The sequence below is a fragment of the Ailuropoda melanoleuca genome, chromosome 2, assembly GCF_002007445.2.
Source record: "Ailuropoda melanoleuca isolate Jingjing chromosome 2, ASM200744v2, whole genome shotgun sequence".
Taxonomy (NCBI): Eukaryota; Metazoa; Chordata; class Mammalia; order Carnivora; family Ursidae; genus Ailuropoda; species Ailuropoda melanoleuca.
This window is the reverse complement of record NC_048219.1, coordinates 98,360,068-98,385,322: the sequence shown is the minus strand read 5'-3', so window position 1 is coordinate 98,385,322 and position 25,255 is coordinate 98,360,068. Positions and strand designations below refer to the sequence as shown.

The 25,255-nt window shown below is 40.9% G+C and overlaps 1 protein-coding gene across 17 annotated transcripts in view; it reads right to left on the bottom strand.

The window, feature by feature from the left end:
- Nucleotides 1-25,255, bottom strand: part of CLASP1 (cytoplasmic linker associated protein 1) — a 264,159-nt gene that overhangs the window by 41,239 nt on the left and 197,665 nt on the right. For 8 of the 17 annotated variants that reach the window (XM_019802321.2, XM_034654392.1, XM_034654383.1 and 5 more), the window contains 11 exons: nt 24,567-24,670; nt 22,640-22,663; nt 21,034-21,278; nt 19,603-19,666; nt 17,964-18,032; nt 17,162-17,164; nt 16,855-17,018; nt 12,921-12,999; nt 11,536-11,679; nt 3,248-3,391; nt 2,161-2,267 (listed from right to left, as the gene is read on the bottom strand). In XM_019802321.2, the coding sequence (XP_019657880.1) occupies nt 2,161-2,267; nt 3,248-3,391; nt 11,536-11,679; nt 12,921-12,999; nt 16,855-17,018; nt 17,162-17,164; nt 17,964-18,032; nt 19,603-19,666; nt 21,034-21,278; nt 22,640-22,663; nt 24,567-24,670 (1,147 nt within the window). The remainder of the gene's footprint in view (nt 1-2,160; nt 2,268-3,247; nt 3,392-11,535; nt 11,680-12,920; nt 13,000-16,854; nt 17,019-17,161; nt 17,165-17,963; nt 18,033-19,602; nt 19,667-21,033; nt 21,279-22,639; nt 22,664-24,566; nt 24,671-25,255) is intronic. The other 9 variants (XM_019802328.2, XM_019802323.2, XM_019802324.2 and 6 more) reach the window with 3 other exon arrangements.

Below are 25,255 nucleotides of genomic sequence, written 5' to 3'. Positions count from 1 at the left end.
GCTCACAGAAAGTAAATGCTTCAAGAGCACTGCTCAGAAAAACGTCTGAGATTATATGTGGTAGAACTTGTCTATCATCTCCTCAGGAATGGGGTAACCTAGTCATTTCTCCCATTTAATGCAAGAATTCATAGCTTTTATAATTTTCCTGGAGAAAGTATGTGGCCTATTCCCAGTGATATAATGACAGGAGGCCATTTTTCCTACTTCTGGACAGTTTTAGTTGTGAGAAAAATCACTTCTACTGAGTTTAATTAAGTTGTTGACTAAGGCCATCTGGCTAGGTATGCCCTAAGGGCACATTCGTTTAAAAAATAAAGAGACCACACAATTAAATAATTCCCTAAAGCGGAACTTGTTAGCAAGAAAATATTTAGGTCACATTTGGCCTTAATCTTGAGAATGATATTAATATTGAAATAAACCTCTTCATTTCTTCCACCGACCGGCAACCCTGACTGTAAAAATTAAAACCAGGCCAACTAAAAGTAAATGGGGACTTGGAAAAATAAACTTTTTAATAATCTGGGGATCCATGGAGATTAATACTGAGCCAATTCTCCGCTCTGATGCATTACACTAGTGGCCTTCACCAGTCTTTTACTTAGACTAGCAGCATACAGAATAACAAAACACTATTACCTAAGGAATGTGCTATCTTAATAATGAAATAACAGATAAGAAGTGTGTATGATGGAAGAGCAGATTTCCCAATTAATGGTGCAGAAGTATTACTTCTAGACAAAAGCAACCATTTACAGAGAATTCAAGTTTTCCACAAAATCCTGCCCCTACCCTCCACCCCGAGAAAGAGAACTCTGATTTTACTGTTAATGCTGGACGCTGTTCATTTAAGACAAGTCCTATACTTTAGATACAGATATTAACACGAAAAAAAACAGCTGGCTGAGCCTCAGTCACACCTGGGGAAAGTCAGACATATTTTCATTTGTTTCTCATCTCAACTATCTAATTCTAACAGCCTGCTAAAATCACAACACAGACCAAACCTGGAGACGTGACATCATTCTTCATTCTACCTAAATAGAGTATCAGGGGGATTTAGGGTGGATTAGAAATAAGGCAATATAAACAGTAGCATACTATAAGTATATAAAATATTTTGTTTCACCAAGAGAAAAATACAAATTTGATATGATCCAAATATTCATATGACAACTTGAAGAACTAAAGAGAAATTTATTGGTAAGGATGGAAGATTTGGGGAGACTTTTGATCATTTAAAAATCTAAAACAAATTTAAAGGCATTTATATTTTGATATTTTCCTACCAAAGAGGTAACGTTTAAAAGGAAGATGGCAGTACTTCTGGTATTTTCTTATCATCTTGGTGTCAACAACCCTTAAGAACAGCCCTTTGATCCTTGTGGCCAGGGATTGCAAAGATCTGGACTTCAAACATACACAGTATGTATGACCCTCACAGGTCCGGGCACTAAGAAGTCTGGCCTCTAGGGCCACTACTCTATGTGAGGCCATGGCAGACTCCAACACATGCTAGGGGGTCACTAAAGCCACCATGCAGAGACTTCCAAAGGCTCTGGGCAGATGGAGAAGCCTAAAGATCCCAAGACAAAGCATTTTTCTTATTTTAAGTCACTGTCTCAGACTCTCTAAGGCCAATGTTTGCATGGTCCCAACGAAAAGTCTGAAAATGCTGATCCAATTTTAGTTCTCAGGTCCCTAATACCTCTCCAGAGCAGCACTCTGCTTCAGACGTGAGCTCATGATGACAGCAACTATGCCCCAGGCTATGTGCAGACTGACTACAGGGAATTTATTTAGATGACAAATACCTTCAGGTGCTCCTAGCACTTACAGAACACGTGATGCATTTCTAAATCGTTTCTATGTGAAACAGTATTAAATGTAAATTTAGTCTTAAAATTTTAAGTTACTAGGGAGTGCTCAGAACCGAAGAATCTCCAAGAACATTCAGCACAAATTGGCCACTTCGCCACAGAAGTCAACTGCTTTGCCTAAGATTATACAGTTAAGATCTGGGTGAGGACTAGAAACCACAGTCTCCTGATTCCCATCCATTTTTTGGTATTAATAAGCTTGGTCTAAAAACCTAGAAATAGGCTGGACAGACACCAGGGTGCTTTAGTTCCTTCACTTTTGTTGAAATGGCATTACCTGGGAGATAGGCCCCCATGGGAACAGTTGGTGGGTGAGGTCAGGGGGCTGGTCCTGCTGCTGGTGTGTCGGGAGGGAGTCCGGCCAATTGTATTGCTCGGAGAGCCCTGGGGTGAAAACAGAATAAGCATCATTATTCAAGGGCTAACCACAGATTACAGTGCCCCCTTTCCCTTAGGTTTTCTTCTCTTTCTTTCTTTTTTTAAAGACTGACTGACTGATTTTTGAGAGCAAGAGCACGAGCAGGAGCAGAGGGAGAGGGAAGAGAATCCCAAGCTGACTCCATGCTGAGCGCAGAGCCTGACATGGGGCTCAACCTCACAACCATGACATCGTGACCTGAGCTGAAACCCAGTCAGATGCTCAACTGACTGCGCCACCCAGGCGCCCACCCTTAGCTTTTTAACACACATGTAAATAAAAGGGCAAAACTGGTGCAATTAGGGTGACTTTTTTTTTTAAAGAATCATTAAGGCCAACTTTTTTTTTTTTTTTAAAGATTTTTATTTATTTATTTGACAGAGATAGAGACAGCCAGGGAGGGAGGGAACACAAGCAGGGGGAGTGGGAGAGGAAGAAGCAGGCTCATAGCAGAAGAGCCTGATGTGGGGCTCGATCCCATAACGCCGGGATCACGCTGAGCCAAAGGCAGACGCTTAACCGCTGTGCCACCCAGGTGCCCCCATTAAGGCCAACTTTAAGTGCACATACACCCAAAATGGGTAACTGTCACACAGGGATTCCGGAAGCTGAATGACTGATGTCAGCTGTGCTAGAGTAACAGACACAAATTGAGCACTTCTGTCTTTACATACGAAGAAAGTAAGTCACTCAGTGAATAAAGGACTAAGTGACCAAGTACAAATTTAACTGAACAATCTCACATAAGAAAAAGGCCATATTTAAATACTAAGTTCACTCATTCATTGGGAATACGGCAGGATCAGACACGGCCCCCACCCTCCGGATGCCCACAATCCACTAAGAGGGAACAAGAAAGCCGGCCATTCTATCAGAGCACGTCTAGCCCAGGGATTCGCAGAGGTCATGACCGGTACAGAGGTACCAACTGTGACCGAGCACTCACCACACTGGTGTTGCTAGCGTTCTTGAGGTGGTTATGCAGGAGTTTGGTGGCACCATCCTGGAATGTTTTTGGCAAGGCACCAAGTAACATGGTAAATTCAGGAGTGTTCAATTCAAACAGAGAGATCAGCACAATTTGTGCTGCCTGGAAAAAGAGCACTTATTAATTCATGTAATGGACAATAGCGTCTTTTGGTCAAAACTTTCATTAAAATTATTTTACAAAAATGTTTTTGTATGAATAAAATAAATTAAAAAAAAAAACAAAGAGGACGCCTTTGTCATAAAAATACTAACAAAAGGCATCTGGAGAGAATAACATCATCAATTATAAAGAGCCTGACTTCAATCTGGAAAATACACCCCAGTTTCATCTTCACACCCTGGCCTTGGATTTCCACAGCATGCTGGTAATAAATGACTTTTCCTGTGTTGTCCAGCACTAGGCACAAAGCTGGTAAATCCGTAAATAAAGCAATCCAAGAACATGAAAAGGTGGGCGATAGTTCACTCTACTGAGTCGGAACCGGACAGGGCTCCAGGTGCGTCCTGGAGAGAACACGTTCTCCATGAGCTGCCAACGGGTTATCTGAGCAACCACTTTTCCTCAAGCCTACTCCGAGGCACTAAGAAATTCTAGAAAAGAGTTTAAATACACCCAGAGAACTCCTACTGTTACGCCTATGAAGTGAGGAGACGGTCCACGGGAAGCAAACCAGACTTCTATGGTACAAATTAAAAACGTACTCTTCTGTGTTTTGGCACATGCTCGACTTTTCTTTATTAACTGAGACAATATATTGCAGGGCTGCTGGTGATCACTCTGGCAGCAAGGTGGGAAAGCAGTTAGCTGAAGCAACAGCAGCCCAATAAACTCAGGTTTCTCCAGCAAGTTATGTGCTTTCTATGGTATTAAGTAGCAGCAGGCACTCTGGGCTTAAAAATGCCTGAGGAATGAGTTCCTAGGGTTTTGATTTAGAAAAGCTATGCCAAGAGAAAACTTAAGTAAATAATGGCATTTCCTAGAAATTTCTGAGAGTCAGAAGAAAGAAAAACACATTATGAACATCTTCTGACGGAAAGGATACATTTATCTGTTCAAAATACTCAATTTTAGGATTGCAGTTATTCTGAATATATTTTTTCCATGATATAGGGTATTACAAAAGATATATTTGCTTAGAAATGCTCTGGAAATAAATACCACAAAATATTACAATGCTTTCACAATGTTAAAATTAATTCTGGATCCAGTAAGGCAAAACTATTACTTTTGTCTGGAGAAGGAAAAAAAAAAAGAAAATCCAGAGACCCAAATGTATTTAACCAAAAATAAAAATTAATTATGAAATTTAAAATATCAGTAGAATGTCTTTTACAGCATCAAAAACTACTTTTTTAGACATATCAAAAGCATTTATTAAGCACAGCACTGGACAAAAGTATCCTTCCTTTTTTCCCTTGACCTCCAAATATAGTCAAATTAAATCCCAAGTGGTCTGTGTGTTTTCACGACAGAGGCAAAACACACAGCTACCGATTGTGTTAAAATATACATTTTTACATTTCATTACTGAAACATTCTAAATAGTTATCTGAAGGAATCTATTTCACCACCACTGTAATATATATTAACATGATCTGTATATTTGTATAGGAGCAAATTCCAAAACTCATGCAAGGTAACCTGTGCATTTAAAAAACCATTTTATTAGATGTTAGGGAAAAAATGCATGCAGAAAAAGCTGCACTTCAGAGAGACAGAAAGAAACAGACTTGAGTTTTAGCAGGGAGAAAAAATGTTGCCAATTTAGTAAGAAAGCTTACGGACTTATTATTTTTTAATGACTGACAATGACATCTGAAAAGTATAAAATGTATCAGTATATTTTTGTAAAGTATATTTTTATGTGAAATATGCCACTGTCTTTACTTAAAAAACCTCATTTCTTCCCAGAATGACAGTATATCCAACACCACAAACTAACTTGAGGTTTTTCATGAAGGAAATTATAAAATTAGTGGGATCTTTTAGGAACAACAGGGCTGCCTAGAAATTGTGCTAATTCATGGCTACCTGCTACTAAGGACTCTTAGTCACGTGGGAAAAGAAGGTGCAGCAGACTTTAACTTCTGGCCCTTTAAAGAAACTTCTCTTTCAATAGCCTTAATGTTGAATTTTGATAAGAAATCGAACAGGAAGATGGGGAATTTTGAAAATATAGCTAGTTGGAAAGATGGTACATTTGCGGTGACTTATACATATAAATGGATATAATTTATTTTTACATTTTCCAAAATATAAAATGTAAATGATTTTATATAGCCTTCAAAAGTCACGCTTTGGAAAGTTTGGACTGTTTGGAAAACAGTCATGCTGTTTTCAAAGTAAAACCCTTTCTAATGATGGCCAAGCTCCAGAAATGGATAGAAAGTATGACTTAAATATGTTCTTTCAAAAATATTTTATGTCACTGTTTTAAAAGGAATGAGACTGCTATGGTCCTAAAATATTTTATCTACAACCCTCTTAGTGAGAAGTCAGAATACTAGAATCCAAGCAAGGGAGAAACCTGGGTTATAGTTATCATTACCATCAATACGCTCTCTTTAACGTAGTAATTCCAAATATGGGGATGAATTGGAGAGATTCATTTAAAAGAGGCTGGAGCGTAGCTCACGTGCAATAATGAATCAAAGAGCAGAGTACGCCACTCTTCTTGTCCCATCACTGAACTCCTGCCTTTCACAAGAGGCAGGGCCAGTAAACAGCCAGACAAAGCACTCAAGGCTGCTGCTGACTTTTTCTAATGGACAACTCTAGGGTCACTGACTTCAAGATCAAATGGCAACTTACAAGGAAAGGATCCCCACTCATACCCTTACAGGAGAATTTTGTAGGTGAGGGGAAAAAGGCCCTTCGAATCTCACTCCCACTGTGTGGAAAGAACTCCCAGGGCTATCAACTGCCTTGAAAGCAGAAAAGAATTCTTTGAGACAGGAGATCAAGAAAGCTTCAACAAATGCTTCACCACTGGAATTAATTGGGGAAAACTCGAACTTGGGGAGGAAAAGAAGTTTTCTAATTTATGAAACAATTACTGCTCCCTCCGGATTGTCCTTAAAGTTGCTTCAGAAAATCACCAAAGAAAGGGTATCTCAAAACCTTCAGACATTTCTTATTTACTATCTCTCCTTCACTACTCTGCTAAAGTATGGTAGAGGTCTACACTCAACAAAGCTATCTCTTTGGGCCGGGAGTTAATCATAAAACACGTTAAAACACAAACATTTACACACACACACAAACACACACACGCTCACATAGTATTATACGAATTTTAGGTTTCTTCAAAATCTTTTCAGTGTCTTGACAAGGGTAATCAGTATTAATCATCTGAAAGGCAAGCAGTGAAGTGTCTTTTTTCAAATTAGTACATAGTTTAAAATCTACCTGTTTACAATTTTCTTCCAAGTTTCCTTCTCCAGGCCCAGAGCAGGTGGAAGCTGACCTAGTGGGGAAATCCTCACCTACTCGACTACGCTGAAGCGGGGACCGACAAACAGGAAAGGCGGTAGGATTTAATGAGAGAAGAAGCAAGTGCTTAAACCAGGGTTCTTTGTAAGCTGTGAAAATATTTGGCTTCTTTTACAAAATCACCTAGGTATATATAATCTAACAGCTAAGAATAGAAAGAGTAACAACAGTAATGACCAGTTTCAAACCTCTATCATTTGCTAGGTGCGTAATAACCATAATCCTTGCCAGCAGCAGTAGCACTCTTGCCTTATGCGATGAAAGGGTCAAAATGAGAACAAAAAGGTCAACTCGTTTCTTGAAAGAGCCAGTCACAGTCAAGTTGAGCTTCAAATCCTGTCTGATGGTAAAAGTTTTGTGGCTAGGCCACGCTGCCTACCTATAATCAGACTTGAAAATTTTTCAGTTAGAGGGGCACCTGGGTGGCATAGTTGGTTAAGCATCCAACTCTTGATTTTGGCTCAGGTCATGATCTCAAGGGTCATAAGATTCTCTCTCTCCCTCTGCCCCTCCTCTCTGTCTCTCTTTCCCTCAGTCCCTCTCTCTCTCTCTAAAAAATCAAAATAAAAATTTTTTTTTCAGTTAGAAATTTCAACTTGTGAAGGCTTCTACCCTCCTTCCTGCTCCAGGGAACAGCATCTTTATACTTTCTAGGTTTCTTTGCCATGCTTTCAATTACCGCATTCCTCAAAACAACGTGTGGGGGCTAAATCTTCTATCTCATCTGACAAAGTAGGTGCTAAATGTCAGAGAATCATATATGATAAGCAAACCCAAAGGATTCTGAACCCTGAAATATAAACATACCATTAAAAATTCTGCTGCATTACCACATTCCCTTTGGTTGATGGGGAAAAAAAAAGTCTTCCTAATGCTGGAAAAGGCTGGGTTCTCCATTTGTTCCACAAATAGCAGCAGCAAAACCAAAACCACCCTTGAACAAATAGTAAGAGCATGGGCTGTAACGTAAATGAACTCATGTTTATCTATGTTTTTCTCTACAGCAATTATTCCTCCCAATGAAGCCTGAGACAGGGATTATCATTCCCATTTTATAGAGAATAAACAAGAATTAAGAGGTTATGGTGCCAGCTCACATCAACGAGTGTCACAAGCGAAAGTCAAACGAAGGTCTACTTCCTACCGCCAATACATTATATTATCTTTAAAAAAAAAAAAAAAGAAAAAGATTTACTTATTTATTTGAGACAGGGAGAGAACCTCAAGCAGACTCCGTGCTCAGCTCAGAGCCCAATGTGGGGCTCGATCTCAAGACCCTGAGATCACAACCTGAACCAAAAGCAAGAGTCAGATGCTTAACTGAGCCATCCGGGCGCCCCACATTATCTTAACATAAACACGGTGCCTTCAGAAAGGTATAGTATGGCCAACACAACAATTCAGGGCTCCCATACCTTAACGCCAACAAGGTTACTTTGGGAATAAACTGGGCCAATGAAGGTCTGGGTGGGGCTTTTCCTGCTAGTCCCCATCAGTTTGGGCCTAAGCACACTCCACTGCTGACTGGCTCATGTTCTAGTTTTGGCTGTGTCTCTTTCCTCCTCTTCAAAACATCTTATATGTAAACACCCCTCTCTCTCCAACATCAAACACCCCAAAATGCTGAGATGAGAAGGGAAACAAAATAAATATTAAAAATGTTAACAACAAATCAAGAGTTCTATCAGCTTAAAATACCTTCCCAAATAGGATTCTGTAGAATGAATTATAATGTCTGCAAACTCCCCAAAAGTATTGTTGGCAAAAAATTAATACTCTTAGATGTGTAGATTAAGGTTTTTCATCAAATCCTGGAAGTTTGGGGAAATTTTTTTCCCCCAACTATTCTCCTGCTGGCTCTGAAAAAGCAAACTGTCACATTGTAGAGAGGGCCATGGGGCAGGCAGGGGGTGGCAGGTAACCTCTCTGAGAGCACCCCTGCTGACAGTCAGCAAGAAAACAAGCACCTCGGCCCCACTTCTGTAAGGGACAGAACTCAGCCGAGCAGTAGTGAGCCAGATGAGACCAAAAACCCAGACAGCACCTTGATTTCCGTCTGTTATGACCTTAAAGCTGAGGACCCAGAGACCATGTCTCAGAAATTACAACATAATAAATTTGTGTAGTTTCAAGCTGCTAAGTCTGTGGTGATTTGGTATCCAACAGGAAACTAATACAGAGGTCAAAACAGGGGGCCTTTAACACTATGGTTTTGACATGACGGCTTCGACGTGCTACTTAAAATGAGATCATTTCTCTTTGCACATGTGTCATTCATTAAGTCATTAAAAATATTTACTGAATGTCTACTGTGTTCCAACAGGTATTGTGCTCGGTGCTGAGTATACAGGGTGAGTGGACAGAGGGAGGTGGGAAGGCACTGGGGAGCAGCAAGTCCAGCTGTACTTCTGAAGATCCTGAAGACGTAGGCTGGGACCAAGAGAATTAGTGGCAACCAGGCCCACACGACATCGATAGTCCGTACGTCTTGAGGTGCAACCCCAGGGTAATGGTCTAAAACAATGGGTCTCAACTCTGTGCACTAAAAATCAGCCAAGAGCCAGTGAGACACAAAACACTATCCATACCTTGTATCAATTAAGTCAAATTACCTGGGGTAGAGCCCAGGAATTGAGGTTGATTTTGACTGCAGCCAGGACTGAGAACTATGGATGTACTAACGCCCTCGAAATTTTCTGAAGATCAGGATTACTGTCCCAGAACCTGGGTTTGAACTCAGTCTGAAGGTAAGGTGTTAAGGAGTTCTCAAGACAGGGAAGGGGAAGAAGTGAGAGCAGGGAACAGAAGCAGAATACCAGTGGAGACCAGGCTTTGTGAAGCAGCACTGGATGAGCCAAAATGACTGAAATTAAGTGTCAAGGATCAAACAGTAAATGAACCATGTGATTTCTAGCAATAAATTTAATATCTTAACCATATTTGACTTAAGCTAGTATTAAAATAAATTGAGTGCATTGGAGCCCAAGGCTAAGTAACTCAAGGAAAAAAGTTCCTATAACATCCTGTTTAGAAAAGGTAGGAAAATAAATGGTAGTTCCAATTTCTAATGTGCACGTCCAGAGAAAGTGGACGTTACGATGAAAGTAAGCTGCTCCCACGCAGGCCCTAATCATGGTAACATGTAAGTCTAGAGTATGTTTCAGCCCTACAGGAGGGAATATTTAAGTAACCTTCAATTACAAAACAAACACGCATAGACACACACACGCGCACACTCACGCGTTATGACTGAAGATAGAAAGCTGCCCTGAAGGTTTCTGTATTTACTGGCCAATCTTGTGATTTTGAAAATTACAGCAGAAGTATCTGTTTGTGGCTTACGTACCAACCAGATCACTCAGCCACCTCCTACTGTCCCTCTCACCTGGCACCGGCTTAATGGCTAAACTAAAGGTTGCCAGTGAAATGCTCTTTTGATAATAATTTTGAATGAGTGCTTGAGTAAGATTTACCCTTCCTCCTTTGACCTTGGACAACTTAGTTTATTACTATACAGTGTGGACACAGGACTTACATGACCCGTGACCCTTTCAAAGAAACCTTTCCGAGAATTCTTCTGTCGTCTTTGAACACCATTAGAGGAGGAGCGAAGTGTTCATTTGCATGTGGAAATACACCACTCCTGCTAGCTATGCCTGGAATCCTCCTCTCCTTTCTTCCTGCCTGGACCCAAGGGGTCCACATTATCAACTCTGCTCAAGGCCAAAATACTCCACTGGTCAGTCTAAATGGCACAGAAGAAACAAAGCACGGCTTGTGATCATACACAAATAACCAAAATCAAGTATTTTCAGTCTGAAAGCAGAACTGAGGAAGCTGGCTTTTAAAGAGTACTTTATAAAGCTACTCAGGTTCTATATACCATAAAAGAGTAATGGCTCCGTGTGAAACTCAAGCACAGACGGACATGGACAGGCAGAGGGGAAGACAAACCCAGGAACTTACACTTGTTGTGTGCCTACAACTTGTCAGGAACTGACACAATGTTTCACATGTAATAATTAATCTCTGTAACAGTCCTGACGCAGAGTACACCTAGTGAGACAGGTGGTACTCTGTGTCCTAGTATATTACTTTGTTATATGCCCCTCAATGTGCCACTTCTGAAGAAAGTAGCCAAGACTTCTCTTCCACTGATATATAAACAAACAAACAAACAAACAAAACACCTTGGTGTCCAGGTGGCCCCAAAATCTGAATTCTACCCCCTATTCATTCAGCCCCCATGCCACACAGAATGTGTTCCAAGTGTGGCATATAATCCAAAATTGCTTGCTCTTTTTAAACTCAGGAACTCATATCCTAGCAAACTTTCAGCCACACTTTCCTGTGAGGCACCTCATGGCCGGGCAGCCTTAGATCTTCAATTCTGTCCTCAAGGAACACGTCACGAAACTTAAGATACGGAAAACCGATGGCCTTCTGAGACATTAAACTACTAGTGCTTTCACATTTGGAAAGAACAAGATAGATGCCTAACGAAACCACAAACCTATCATACATGATTTCCGATTTTCATTTTCATGTCAGAAGCCTGGGATGAGGTGGGACCGGAGAGAGAAGATAAGGGCAAGAACAAAGTCTGGTTTTCACAGAAAAAGAGTGAGAATGGATCCCATGTAGGTATGTAGGGGTGGTCTGTAAGTTTCTAGGTAAATAAATTTCTTTTCCTAACACATGCCTGAGAACAGTCTGTGTTTAAAGCTGCACTTGAGGTCTCTTGGACATACCTTTCTCACGTCTGAACTCTTTGGTTCTGTCGTCCAGGTTATAATTCTAGAAACAGCAAGCCTCGTCTCACTGGAGTTTACAAAATCTGTTGGGTCCATCTGCCGAGCAAGAGACTCAATGTACTTCAGGATTGCAACTTTGACCTGAAAGATCCAATAATTATAAATGTTAAGTACATTTTACGAACCTTTGAATAGAATTCTGAATGGAATTCTGATCAGAGAAAAGTAAATACTTATTGAGGGGACCCCTCCTTTCTTCTGGATTTATGTTTCCACAGGGAGTGGCGTCCACCAGGGACAAAAGCATGAAATGACTGATAGGTTAAGTTTGGGAACAGGGAGAGCGGCATACAGCTCAATCCTCTTCTGTTTTAGACTGAAGGCACGCTCCTCTCCTCACATATGTGGCAAGACACCTGCAGGGCATGAGCCCCTGTGGGCAGGCTGCGGGATTTCCAGCTCTGTCATTGATCACAAAGTACTTTATTTTGTTTTTTACACATCCTCGGCCATGTCTTGCAAGGGAGCATTTTCAGCAATCAAGCTGATGTTCTGCCCTGACTTCTCCACTGATGCCTCAATTGGCTTGCACTTTGGAGAAGAGGGTTATTATTTATTGGGCCTATCCTAAAACCCCAACAAAAGTTAAGGATTAAAGAACAGATGATTTACGTGACCTAATTCAAATTAACACAACACACACCCTCCCTCAAATTCAGTCTTGTTGTTACAGTTATGATTTTCCAAAATATGTAACAATTCATTTTCGTGTGTTAGAATGTTAATATTGAAAACGTTTCAATAAGATACCTTATCTCAACACATCAGAGCCTTCTAGTTTAAATATTATGAAAAACGGTAACGATACCCAAATGTTGGTAGGAGGTGGAACTGGTGCGCCCGTTATACTGCTGATAGGAATATAATATGGTACAACCACTTTCGCAGTTTAAAATAAAGCTAAGGGGCGTCTGGGTGGCACAGCGGTTAAGCATCTGCCTTCGGCTCAGGGCGTGATCCCGGCGTTACGGGATCGAGCCCCACATCAGGCTCCTCCGCTATGAGCCTGCTTCTTCCTCTCCCACTCCCCCTGCTTGTGTTCCCTCTCTCGCTGGCTGTCTCTATCTCTGTCCAATAAATAAATAAAATCTTAAAAAAAAAATAAAATAAAATAAAACTAAACACATACCTACCCAATAAACCAACAACATTTCTCCTAGGTACTCAACCAAGAGAAATGGAAACACGTTCCCAAATAGTTGTACAAGGATGCTCACAGCAGATTTATTCATAACAGCCAAATAGGAGTCATGAACAAAAAAGTACATTTTAAGCAAATTTGACTTCTAGAGGTTGAACTGTAATGATAGATAGTTACCAACCTTGAGGTTAGGAGTTTGAGTTTGATCCACAATAAATCTCATCAAAATGTTAAATTGTTGATCAAATGGAAAGGAGTCCCTAGGTTTAAGAGAAGGAAAGAAAGTGCTCAGTTTTAAAGAAAGACTTATTACAAAAAGTAATGTAAAACCATATCAGTAATGAAAATATACCATTACAGATGAGTCTAATTTATACAAAAGCAAGCCTGACCTTAGTTGACTAAGTTTACTAATTGTACTTTTCATTTTATATAAATATTAGAGTAATACACACTATATGGAAAATTCAGAAACAGGAAAATCTTGCTACAAGTCCCCAAACACACACTACACTTACTTTGAGTTATGCTATTTTAAAAATTAAGACCAAGCAATAAACTAAATAAGAGACTCTTACCTGCATTCTAGGGGATATGCTCATCTTCTCTCTAGTTACCTTTCTGAATATTGCTTCATGGGAAGCACTTCCAATTCCCAAATCTGAATTTATATCTGACTGGGCTGCTTACCGCTGACCTTGCTAAGGTAATCACACTGTATTCCTTGGTCCCACTAAACAATTGCTTATGGTCTTTGTTCAGTGGAGTCACCGCAGCAGAGTGCCTATGGGACACCAGCAAGAGACTAGCCACAATACATATGCAGAAGCCAGAGCTTTCGGAGCCCCTCTCCTGCTCCACTTCTGGACTGTTTCTGAGCTCATTTCTGCAGCCACTTTACATCTTCGACACAACTGAGTAACCCTGAGGGTTCCTGGCTAGCAAAAGTCTGTGCTCTCTCCCTTCAAGTGCTGCAATTACTAGTCTTAGTTTAAAAGTGCAGAACGGTGTCCATGTGGGAAAATGCAGACAGACCTTCCACACTAACAGGAAAGACTGTGCAAAACGAACATCTATTACAACCGGGGCTGAGTGAATGCACTGCTTTCTTCGGACTCTCTGACTCATACTCCCTATAAATTAAAGAAACAAGGTCGAAAAACCACACACAAAACGCCTCTCTTTTCTTCTGCAGCAAGGGAAGAATGGAGAATCCACTTAAGTATAAACTGGTGTGTGTAAACTGGAAATGTGCCCACGGTTAGGCACAGCCAAAGGAAAGGAAACAGGCAGATCGCAATCAGGCCCAAGACCTCAGGAACCCCTCACAGCCAGCATGGAGACCTCCCCCGTGCCCTGCCCCCTGTACTCACAGACTGATCCTAAATATGCTTAAACAGCTAGGCATCTCAGCTGCTGAGGAAATGGGAATGATGAATGTGTTCTAGAGACTTAGAATCTACCCAGAAGAGGATTCTTAAAGGGAAGAGGCATCCAGGAAAATAACAAGAGGGTTTTCCTTAATCAACAAAGTTTAGGAATAAAACCTTAACATTCTTGCCATCCCTAAAACTCTGAATGGTTGTGCCATTCATAAATTCACCTCTATTAAAGAAGTGACCTTTAGGCCAAGTCTGGCTCACAAATGTTTTGTCTGGCTTTCAGACTGTCATTAAAAAACAAAACAAAACAAAACACAACACAACACAAACAACCCCCCCCCCAAATGTGTTGCCTTAATCCACATTTCTGACCCTTCTTGAGAAGTCTGGTACCACTGGGCCCACATGCCAACATGGCCGCCACACTCTATGGAAGCTCCCCAGCCCACGCATCACCCTCCCGTCTACTTCACTCAGTTATTATCAGCTGGATCAGCCTCGCCCCTCTAGTCAATCTCCAACCTTTACAAATCCACTGATTCACTGGTATGTGGGTATATTCCCTGATTCCACTAAACTTACTCAACCAAAGGAGGGATGGCATTTGACAGGCTTACTGTAAATACAGTATATTACACTGAGCTCAGTGAAAATCGAAAGGGATCTATTTGGGTAATAAAATTCAGTAGCAGCACAGATGATACAGACCTACAGGATCAGGGACCAAAAGAAAACAGTCGGCATCAGAGTGTAGAGGAAAAAATGCATGTTTCACAGTCAGAGACATCTAATAGACACATGCATGGGGGATGATGGCAGGGTAGCGTATGCTACTGTTAGCGGAGGGAGCCAGAGAAGAAAGACGACACCTGCCCACGGCCCAGCCTGCAGTCCTGGATCCCAGCCCCCAGCCTGCTACTAACACAAAGTGTGACCTGGGCAAGTCAAGTCTCTTTCCTCATTAATAAAATGAGGAAGGGTCATTCCATTTTGGAAATCCTATGATATGCAGTAATTGCCCAGTGGGTAGTAACTGGGTCATATAAAAGTTACTATATTGATGGTAATTATCTCCTCTGGAGTCATTTGTTTATTCATTTAAAAATTCACTGATCTGACACACAACCTTCTATCTTCCACCAAACCATAATGAAGACATTACAGCCAAGTGTCTTCTGAGGTCACTGAAGTTCTAGTGCTTGTATGTTAAGGATCTACAACTGCAGAGATAATAGACGAGAGGTTGCTCAACAATGAGAGCACACAGTCAGTTTTTCACACACCCCTGAGCCTCCTCAGATCTTCTCTCTCCGTTCATAATAGCCAGAGGGTGACAAATGCTGTGTCAGCAATCTCTGAGCTAATGAATGCTAACAGGGATTGTACCTGGACAAAAGGTACAACATACGTGGCTAGAAAAATTCCTAGCGTGACTTGTAAGCAGCTGAAGTATTAAAAATACTGAGGTCTTCAGAAGGATATAAATAAATACTCAAATGTCTTTCAAAGAGAAGAGAATCAATTTGCAAGGCTTTGTATTTGTTTTTGTCTTACGCGTTCACAAAAGCAATACCAGCTCAAGGACGTTATGGGTATTTCACCTCATGGAATGCAGGAACATTTCAACAAATATGTTAACAAGAGAATGTGGAAATTGTGGAAGAGAGTACTTATTCAAGCAGATGACAAAAACATGGGTAACCAAAGAGAAGGACAAAAAACCACCTTTGAGAGCCTTGGAAACATCAACAGGGTCTAGCCCACGTGAAGAGACATCTTCCCAAAGATGACATCCAAATGGCCAAATACATGAATGCTCAACGTCACTATTAGGGAAATGCAAATCAAAACCACAATGAGGTATCATCTCTCACCTCCTAGCTACCATCAAAAAGACAAGAGAGAACAAGTGTTGGCACAGATGGGGAGAAAAGGGAACCCTTGTGCACGGTGGGTGGGAATGTCAATTGGTGCAGCCACTACAGAAAATAGGACAGGTTCCTCAAAAAATTAAAAACAGAAACATCATATGATCCAGTAATTCCACTTCTGGGTATGTATCCAAAGGGAATGAAACCACTATCTCGAAGACATACCTGACCTCATGGTCACTGCAGCGTTATTTACAATAGCCAAGATACAAAACCACCTAAGTGTCTGTCAACAGAAGAATGGATAAAAAACAAAAAGGAATATTATTTGGTCACAAAAAGAAGAAAACGCTGCCATTTGTGACAACATGGATGGACCCCGAGGGCATGAGATGCTAAGTGAAATAAGCCAGACAGAGAAACACAAATACTGCATGATCTGGCTTATACGTGGAATCCAGTGCCGCCGCCTGCTCCCAAAAGCCAAATCCATAAAATTGCCAGGGAGTACGGGGAGGGGAAAATGGGGAGATGCTGGTTAAGTGGTACAAGCTTCCAGTTATACCATGAAGCAGCTCTGGGGATCTAAAGAACAGAATGATGATTCCAGTTAACAATACTGCTGTATTATACACTTGAAAGTTGCTAAGAGAATAGATCTGTAATGTTCTTACCACCACCACAACAAAAGAATGGCAATTATGTGAGATGAAGGATGTATTAACTAACGCTGTGGTAATCGTTTAGCAATATACACATATGTCAAATCGTCACGTTATATACTTCCAAGTTACATGACATTGTATGTCAGTTATATCTCAAAAGCTGGGGGGAAAAAGTGGTCTGGCCTCTAAAATCTCACCTTGTGACATCTAGAGCCTTCTGAACTTTTGCTTGCACAGATCCAAGTAAATCTGCTCCCATTTTCTTAAGCAATTGTGTGAGAAGAACAAAAAGCCAGTCCTGCAAGTCATCCTTATGAATTATTATAAAATCCACAAGAGTCTCCAAAAACATACTGAAAACCTAGGCACAAATGAAAACCAAATATTTCACATATGTAATTCATAATTTCCTCCAAAGTCTCTATTAAAAATGGACTGGTCATATTAGAGAAGACAAATGTATTTTTTAAAAAAATAGAAAAAGGAAAAAGGATCGGAACTTACTCTCTGTTGTGAATTCCACGGCAAACCAGGCCATGCAACAAAACAAATTCCATGTTAGTCCACAGTGAATTAATACCATTTTCATGCAGTTTCTTAAAAGACCTGAAAAGACTACAGAAAAGTATACAGATACTCTGATACTCTCCCCTCCCTCAGTATGCCTTCAAAATTCAGTACTGAGAGAAATTAACTTTGCTGAAAGGTATTAGTTTAATTCTGGAAGCTTCTCTCCCTTCCTTCTTTCTTTCCTTTCTTCATTCCTTCCTCTTAAAAAAAAAAAATCTTTTAACCATCATAACTCCATACTATTACTGTCCATTATCTAGCATTCAACAAGTAATGTTATAAGATGAAGGAGGGAAAAAAAACATTGCATTGCAGATTTCTATGTAGGCCAATTCAGATATTGTAAAGTAATACAATATAAAAAGATATAAAAGTCATTATAGTCTTTATAAAAAATTATGGCTTAGAATAAAAGATACAGTCCACATAATTTTCACGCTACTGTGCAATCATTAATGCTGTATAAAGTGAGATAAGAGTCCACAGTGGACTATGCTTGAACCAATTTCAGAGAGATAAGTAGCACTGTGTCCCCTACTTGGCTAATGAGTCGTGCTCTACTGGGACAACCCAGCCATTATATACGTACTCAGTTCTAGCACAGGAACTACTAACCACCAGGGGTCTCCTGTGAGACAGCTCAGAAGAAAACTCACTGAGCCCCCAGCTGTGGGATTCCTGGCTTAGCTCAAAGGCAGCTAGCAAATATTAACTAAACTGAGACCTCCAAACTCACTGTACAAGAGCCTTCTGATGGAAACAAATTTCCTTCTTTATCCTCATATTCTGGTTCTGAATCAGCAATCTAGAGGTGACAGGTAACAGAAATTTCATCAATGCCCCATACCACCTAATGTCCCTTATGCTCTAACTCTTATGAATCTTATGCTTAAAATCTTGTTAGTTTTTTTTGTTTGTTTTAAGTAGGCTCCACGCTCAGCATGGAGCCCAACACAGGGCCCTAACCCACAACCCACAACCCTGTGAGCCGAGATCAAGAGTCAGACACTCAACTGAGTGAGCCACCCAGGCGCCCCCGTCTTTCTGCTTTTAAACACTATCTTAGAGAAAAATCATGATAATTATCTCTCTGGATATCTGTGTGGCCCTAGAACTCAACCTTTCTCGGATTCTACTTATGTTGTTAATGTTAACCTTGCTGTGAGGTTCATCACAGGAATTTTAAGACATGCTTCAAGACCAGTATTGAGGAGAACTGCTGTCTCCCACCACCCCCGCAGAAAAAAAGAGAAGCCCCACATTCATTCTCCTAGGGTTCCTGTGAGCATCTCAAAGAACAGTGGTCAAGTGCTGTTTTCTGTGTCCCTAGCCCAGAGTGAGTACTCAATGAGTGTTGAATGACTGGATGGAGCATGTCTGAGGACTCCGATGAGAAAGACAGGGCAGGAAAGGAGGTCACAATAACTGGCTAGACTTTCTGGCCATGACGGGTCTCTTTCTCCCCATAAGACTTACAAGAGACCATTTTTACTAGGAAAACTGTGGTCTGAGATCGTGAAATCCTGCACTGCCAAGCATGTGAAATTCGGTTATGCTGACTTAAGGTTCTACCAATTTTTGCACTTCCGTTTCTGTCCTTTACCCATCCATTAAACTTGCCCAATAAACCATTCCCCCCGTTTTCTTTCTCTAAAAGCATCCAACTAGGATTCCTCCTAAATGAATGGTATTTGTTTCAAATCTAGACTCCAAGCAAGGTTCTGTAAAGGGTCCCTCTCACAGCACCCCTCCTAGAAAGGGCCTGGGTCATAGTCAGGGGTGTTTTCCCCCCTGCAGGGATCCTCCCCCTCAGGCTCAGTGCTCTCCTTGGACCCTGGGAGTGTAGACGCCAGCTGGTGGCCACCATCCAGCAAGTTCTTGGGGACAGCAAAATTCTATCTGGAGAAATAGCTTAACCTGGTTTTTCAATAAATCCATTATATAAATGCTTCTATTTTTCTATCTTGTCCTGTACAAATTCTGCAGGGGGTACAAAAAAAAATAATCATATACTTGTTTATCTTCTTCACTTCTGTTAAGTTAAAAAAAAAAAAAAGGCATTGCATTTATTCTAGCACCGAGCCCACTGTTTGGCTACTAGGAGTTACTCAAAAGCATCTGAATATGACTACATCTGATTCTTTCCATTAACTCTTAAAACAAACTTTATTTAGCTTATTTACTCCAAGTTTTATGGACATTTGAAGTTCCCAAGGAGTTGTTTTTAAAAGATATAAACTACTGCAGAAACCGGTGTTAAATCTCTAAGGTCTAAACTGTGCTGTGGGGAAGTATCTCTCACTCTTAAGTAGTGTATTATACAGCTCACGTGGGCATGCAGAGGGGGCACTGGCAGGCAAGAGTGCCAGACTTACCTTGCTGTGAGGGTCAGCAAACATTCGGGTGAAGATCTCACACAATCTTTTCAATTCTACTCGACTAGAGGGAATAAAATGGAAATGAATGAATGAACTTAGAATTTAATGAGTCAACACTGAGATTAGCGAGAGCTCTTTTAAAACTAATTTTTATATAACAAAGCTTTAATCATTTTATTTAATTCATGATGAAATTAAGTAGAAATATAAAACCATGACAGTTTGGCGCTCCACTTAAAATGAGGCAACTGAATCTCAGAGCGTGATTACCAAAGGTCACACACATGGGAGTGGCAAAGCCCCGAGCTAAATTTTTTTTAAATCCTGCTCATTTCATTTGAGGTCTTTTTTTCACCTGCCACAGATGAAGGCAATGGGATGAAGTGTAGGAAAACCATGTGCTTTGGGGTCAGAAAGACCTGGATTTTAATCTCCATTTTGCTACAAAGTACTCGGATGTCTTTAGATCTCTTATCAAACAAACGGCCGCAGGGAGGATTAAAGGAGGGAACAGTGCCTTCCTACAACTGCCTCCAACTGCAAAGACCAAGCAAACACTGTCCCGTTGGTGCCCTTCAGCCCTTTCTGACCATTACCTATACTACTGAGTCCCATTTTTCCTTCAAGGCTTGAATAAGCGTCATCATCTCTTCCCCATATCACCTCTGAGTAATCCCCCCTCCGTACAGATGAGACAGTTGGTTCAATGATCCTTTAACATGATTAACAACGCGATCTAGTGAGACCAATGCCAATCAATAGATTTCTAGAGATTATTCAATGGATACTTGATGAACACTAAAAACCAAGAAACTGGGATCACCAGAATTAAGCAGATTCTTGAGGAATAATCATCTCAACAAACCATCCTCATTTTTTTTAAATCCTCATTTTGTGTTCAACAGCTCACTAGAGCAACAGAGACTACGTGCATTTCAGAAGGCACATGACAAAACTTCTCAAGCCCTCTCGGGGAACACGCAACAGGCACGAATACGGCAAGGTGGAGTCAGACAGACCGGACAGGCACACTTACCGCACAGGGATCCACTAGTCAAAGCTCACTTAGCTGTGCAGAGCCTATGTGTGACCATAAAATGATCCACGCTCACAAGTTATCTTAGAAAAATTCTCCAAAGAATATCTGTATTTCAGAGATTCTAACTTGCCTAATTTTTCACATTTTAACATCTCTGTAATTTTGGGATTCGGCTTATAATCAAAGACATATTAGTACTGCCATGGTTTAACAAGTAGCATTTCTTCTTAGAGGGATATAAAATAGTGATGTGTCAACGGTGCCTCAGATTTGATGAAATATGGTATAAACACATACTTTTTGGTATATGTGATATGTGCTCATTTTAGAAAATTTGTGAAATACAGAAACAAAGAAAAAAGCTCACAACCTTGGCCTCTTGTCCTCACCTCAGTGTTCTTTGGCTCTTCAGTAAGTTCTGCAGGCCTAGAAGCCCTTCTTTCCTTTCTGACCAGTTGGAACTTGCGCAGTGGTTGAGAACTTCTGCTACATCCTCGGTCTGCCGCAGATAATGGGGAATGCCACCATTCCTGGAGCCGTATGAGCGTTCAGAGCAAACACTCGAGGCATCGCTGTTGGCGTCATCGTCAGAGTACATCCCATACGGCTCGTATCTCCTCCTCACAGGCTTCTTCTGTCAGATCCAACGAAGGTGGGGGTGATGAAGGAAGACATGGGAAGGTGATATGACCGTGAGTCACACCACACGAAATCAACCACAGAGTTAAAGGTAGAAAGATACGCACGCACGCACGCACACACGCACGCACTGTGCTTTCCTGTGCTTACAGATTCGGGAAATAAATACAGAAAAGCAGACATCCAGTCAGGATAGTAACAGGCAGGGCAATCCATAGCAGAGATGGAAGAGTGTGGTCTCTAGTACGGTGTGTACACTTCGCAGTGAGGGACTTGGGTGGTAGTCCTGCCGCCACTGACCAGCAGAGGAACTTCAGAAAGCGCCTCGCCTTCCTGCCTCACTTTCCCTGTTTTTGAAATAAAATAATGCTAACTCTCACATGCTTGTTGGGAGTATGTGTGAACTAACCTGGCTCAGCCCCTGCTACCCTGCAGGTATGTGTACCCACCGGCCCCTCGTAATCAAAAGCAATCTATCTTGAGCAGGGTCTTTGGGAAAATTTGTTGGAATAGCCATGCTTCCTTAACGAAGTTGGAAACTGAAATGTCAGAGACAGAGTAGCCCAAGTAAAAGGATGGTTACATTATCCGAACACAAATAGGCCTCCTGTAGACCCTTCATTTGTTTCTCTTACCCTGAATATAAACTGTTAAGTTAGACCTATAAATAATATAGCAACAGCTATTAAACTGATAAAATACAATCTTCCCTAAAAGAAAAAAAAAGTTAATTGGCTGAAACCATACAAATGCAATTTTCTTTCATCTTTTTTTTTCCTTCCTTCCTTCCTTCCTTCCTTCCTTCCTTCTTTCTTTCATTCTTTCTTTCTTTCTCAAATGTAATTTTCTAGTATCTGGCCTGTCCATCCACCGTAACTTGCTCGGGACAGTTCTGCCTTATGCCTCTTGTCACAGCAGAGTTAGGAGTAAGCAGCACTTCCTTTCACTTTCAGAACTATCCTTGTTAGAATGATAAATTATAGGATCATCATTTATATATGTGTGTGTATATATATATATATAAACTGACTTGTAAAATACGAAAAATGTTGAATACATTCACTCATGAAGTAGTAATGACATTAAGAGTGGACACAAACTGGGTTAATAAAATAAAACACTGATAAGAGAAGGAGGAGAGCTGGACATTAAAAAAAAACCAGAACACTAAAACAGATGAGAGAGGGGACTGATTCCATCACTAACAACAGCTTCACTAGACTCGACAAAATCATAATTCAGACCAGAATTTCTACATTACACTACATGGTTTGTTGCTTTCACTAGCTCCTAAAGGAAATATACTCGCAACAGAAAAAAATGAAGTTGTAAAACAAAAGTTAAAAGCACTGGTACCTTGCTCCTGGAGTCTCCTAACAGCTGTAGGCAGGAAAATATTGAAGGATGGGGAAAAAGCATAGAGAATTATGTCAGAAGCATATGTGGGGATTGTTCTTGCAACAAAAGTGTACAGCAAAACATATCTTAGCAAACCAAAAATATAGGTTAGCAAGCGATTCATATCAAGCGAATAATAACAAAGAACGCTTTCACAATGGCATCTCCTAGCCCTTCCTACACCTCCTAGAAACGCCTTCCAGTACTCGCTACACTTCCTGCTATGCTAAAACTCTTCCCACACCACTGAGGTACATCCCGAAAGTCACCGTTAATTCTCCTGTCTGTTCCTACGCTAGATTCTGTCTGCCCCTCGGATTTCTACCCTGGGAGGCAAACACTGTGTACCATTCCTGTGCTCTCGCTTCTGCAGCAGGTCACTCGGGGAGGCCAAGCAGCTTGGACAAAGAGTAATAAGGGCAGCTTGAGTGGACTGAGGGCTAGAGCTCAGAGAGAAGCCCGAGTCAAGGGAAGCCCAAGCTCAAGTTCCCAAGTCCGACTCTGCCTCCCAGAACTTTGCGCACAGTCCCTTGGACGGTTCTTTAAAGAACAAGGGAACTCCCCCGCCTTAACTGGAAGTCCCATTTAACTATGGGTTTTGCACATCCATCATTTCCCACCCCTTTGACCTCCTAATAGGGTCTCTGAATAAATAAGAGACAGATTCTCAGTGCTGCAGCTTAGAAGGAAAAATAGCTTCACAGAGTTCTGTTCCAGCTCATGACTCTGAAGTCAAAGCCATGGTTAGAGCAATTATCCCGAACACCAGTACCTGCCAGGAAAAAAGCCTTTGTACACAGAAGGCTGATGAATAGAGCTGGCCAGGCAGCTCTTGCTTACAGGAAAAGCATCAGGAGAGTGGCAAACTGCTTGCTCACAGTCACTTGTCAAAGAAATCTGACTGAGCGAGAATAAGTGAGGGCGACACAAACGGGATGAAAGTGAGAATCCCGGTTAGCCACGGACTGCAACATTTTGATCAGATGAAAAACAAGGCTGGGTTTAAAACTTCTGGGTCTGAAAGCAGGATGTTATAATACATTTTTCCTCAGAGAGACACTATATTTTAAAACAGCACAAGCAAGGCCAGAGATCAGAGAGTTCTAAAGAAGATCTATTTTAAATGCTGAGCACATCAACCAGAATATGCTAGAGGCAGTGTCACTAACCAGCTGAAATGCATCTTTAAAAAGCAATTGGACCACAAGCTGATTCAACCAGAGGGTTTCGCTATAACTACAAACTGAAGGACTTCTACACTTTATATTGTTGTTTTTTTTTAGATACTCCATTGTAATGATGCAAAAACATATTCCACCAGTGCTTTATATTCTGAGTTCATGGGCATTAAAATTTAGGAAAGTTTCCTTAAAGAATGACTTTTAAAGACAAACAAAGGTAAAATCGTATGGAACAACTAGTGTGGTCATGGAATCAATGCGAGATTCTCAAGCCACAAACTCTGTTACCTACTATTGTAACGATATGTTTAGGCTATGCCATCAGAGCCTGTAAAGCAATAGAAGCAGGAGAATGAGAAAAGGAAACGCTGAAAAAAAAAAAAAAACCATGAAGAAAAAGGAAAAAAAAAAAAAGAAGCCCAATGACATCAGAGAAGCCCAATGTCATCAAAACTCCCTTGATACTGAGGAGCACAGAAGAAACACTTGACGCAAGTATTTTCTGTAGGGCCAATTTTCACTGATGTACAGGGATAAGAGCTTAAAGAGAAAGTGATAATAATATCAATTTACCCAGTATTTATACAATTTTACAGAGTGCCCAAGATGATTTAGTACCCTGATTTGGACACGATTTTCTGTTAGGACAGAGAAAACTGTGGATGAATAAGTCAAAGAGACTCTGTGCACATTGTGACTCTTACCAAAGCATCGGCAACGGCAGCTTCGAGGTCTGTACTCGTGCTCAAAACTCGCATGGCATTCACAGAGCCAGGTATTCTTCCTGCCTGGCCAAGCCCAAACCGGTCTATTTAACAAAAACAAAACCGAAAGATATGTCACTTTAATTCAAATTTTCTCAACTCTTTGCAAGGGCTCCTGCCTCTTCCCACCTACTGGACAGAGGCACTGGGACGTCTCTAGCCAATCTGAACTACCCTGCACTTGCAGTTCTAACTAGACTTGTTTGCCAGCGGCAGAGGTTAAGTTGGTCCATATTTAATACTATCATGCCACAAAGCATCCTAACAACTGCAATGGCTCTTTAATGAGGTTTTATTTTTGAAAAGTGTGGACATGGGAGAGAGAGAGGGGAACTTATTATAGAAGTGAGCTGGGCTGTGAGCTGGGTCTTTTAATCTATTTAGTGTTCCCTCTGGAGGCAAGTGGCCCTGATGTTTGCTCAAACTAATTAGAAAGCTTCGTGGTTTGACAAAAAAGTTCTAATGCAATGTGTAATAAAAAGTTAAAATTTGAAACAAATGTATTCGATTGATCCCTGCAAATTTTCATTAGTGTCACGACTGTTTGACTATCATGAACTGAGCTCAATTAATTTTTGGCATTTGTTCATGATGTCTGTGTCATCAAAGGTTATTTAAAAATCAGTTTA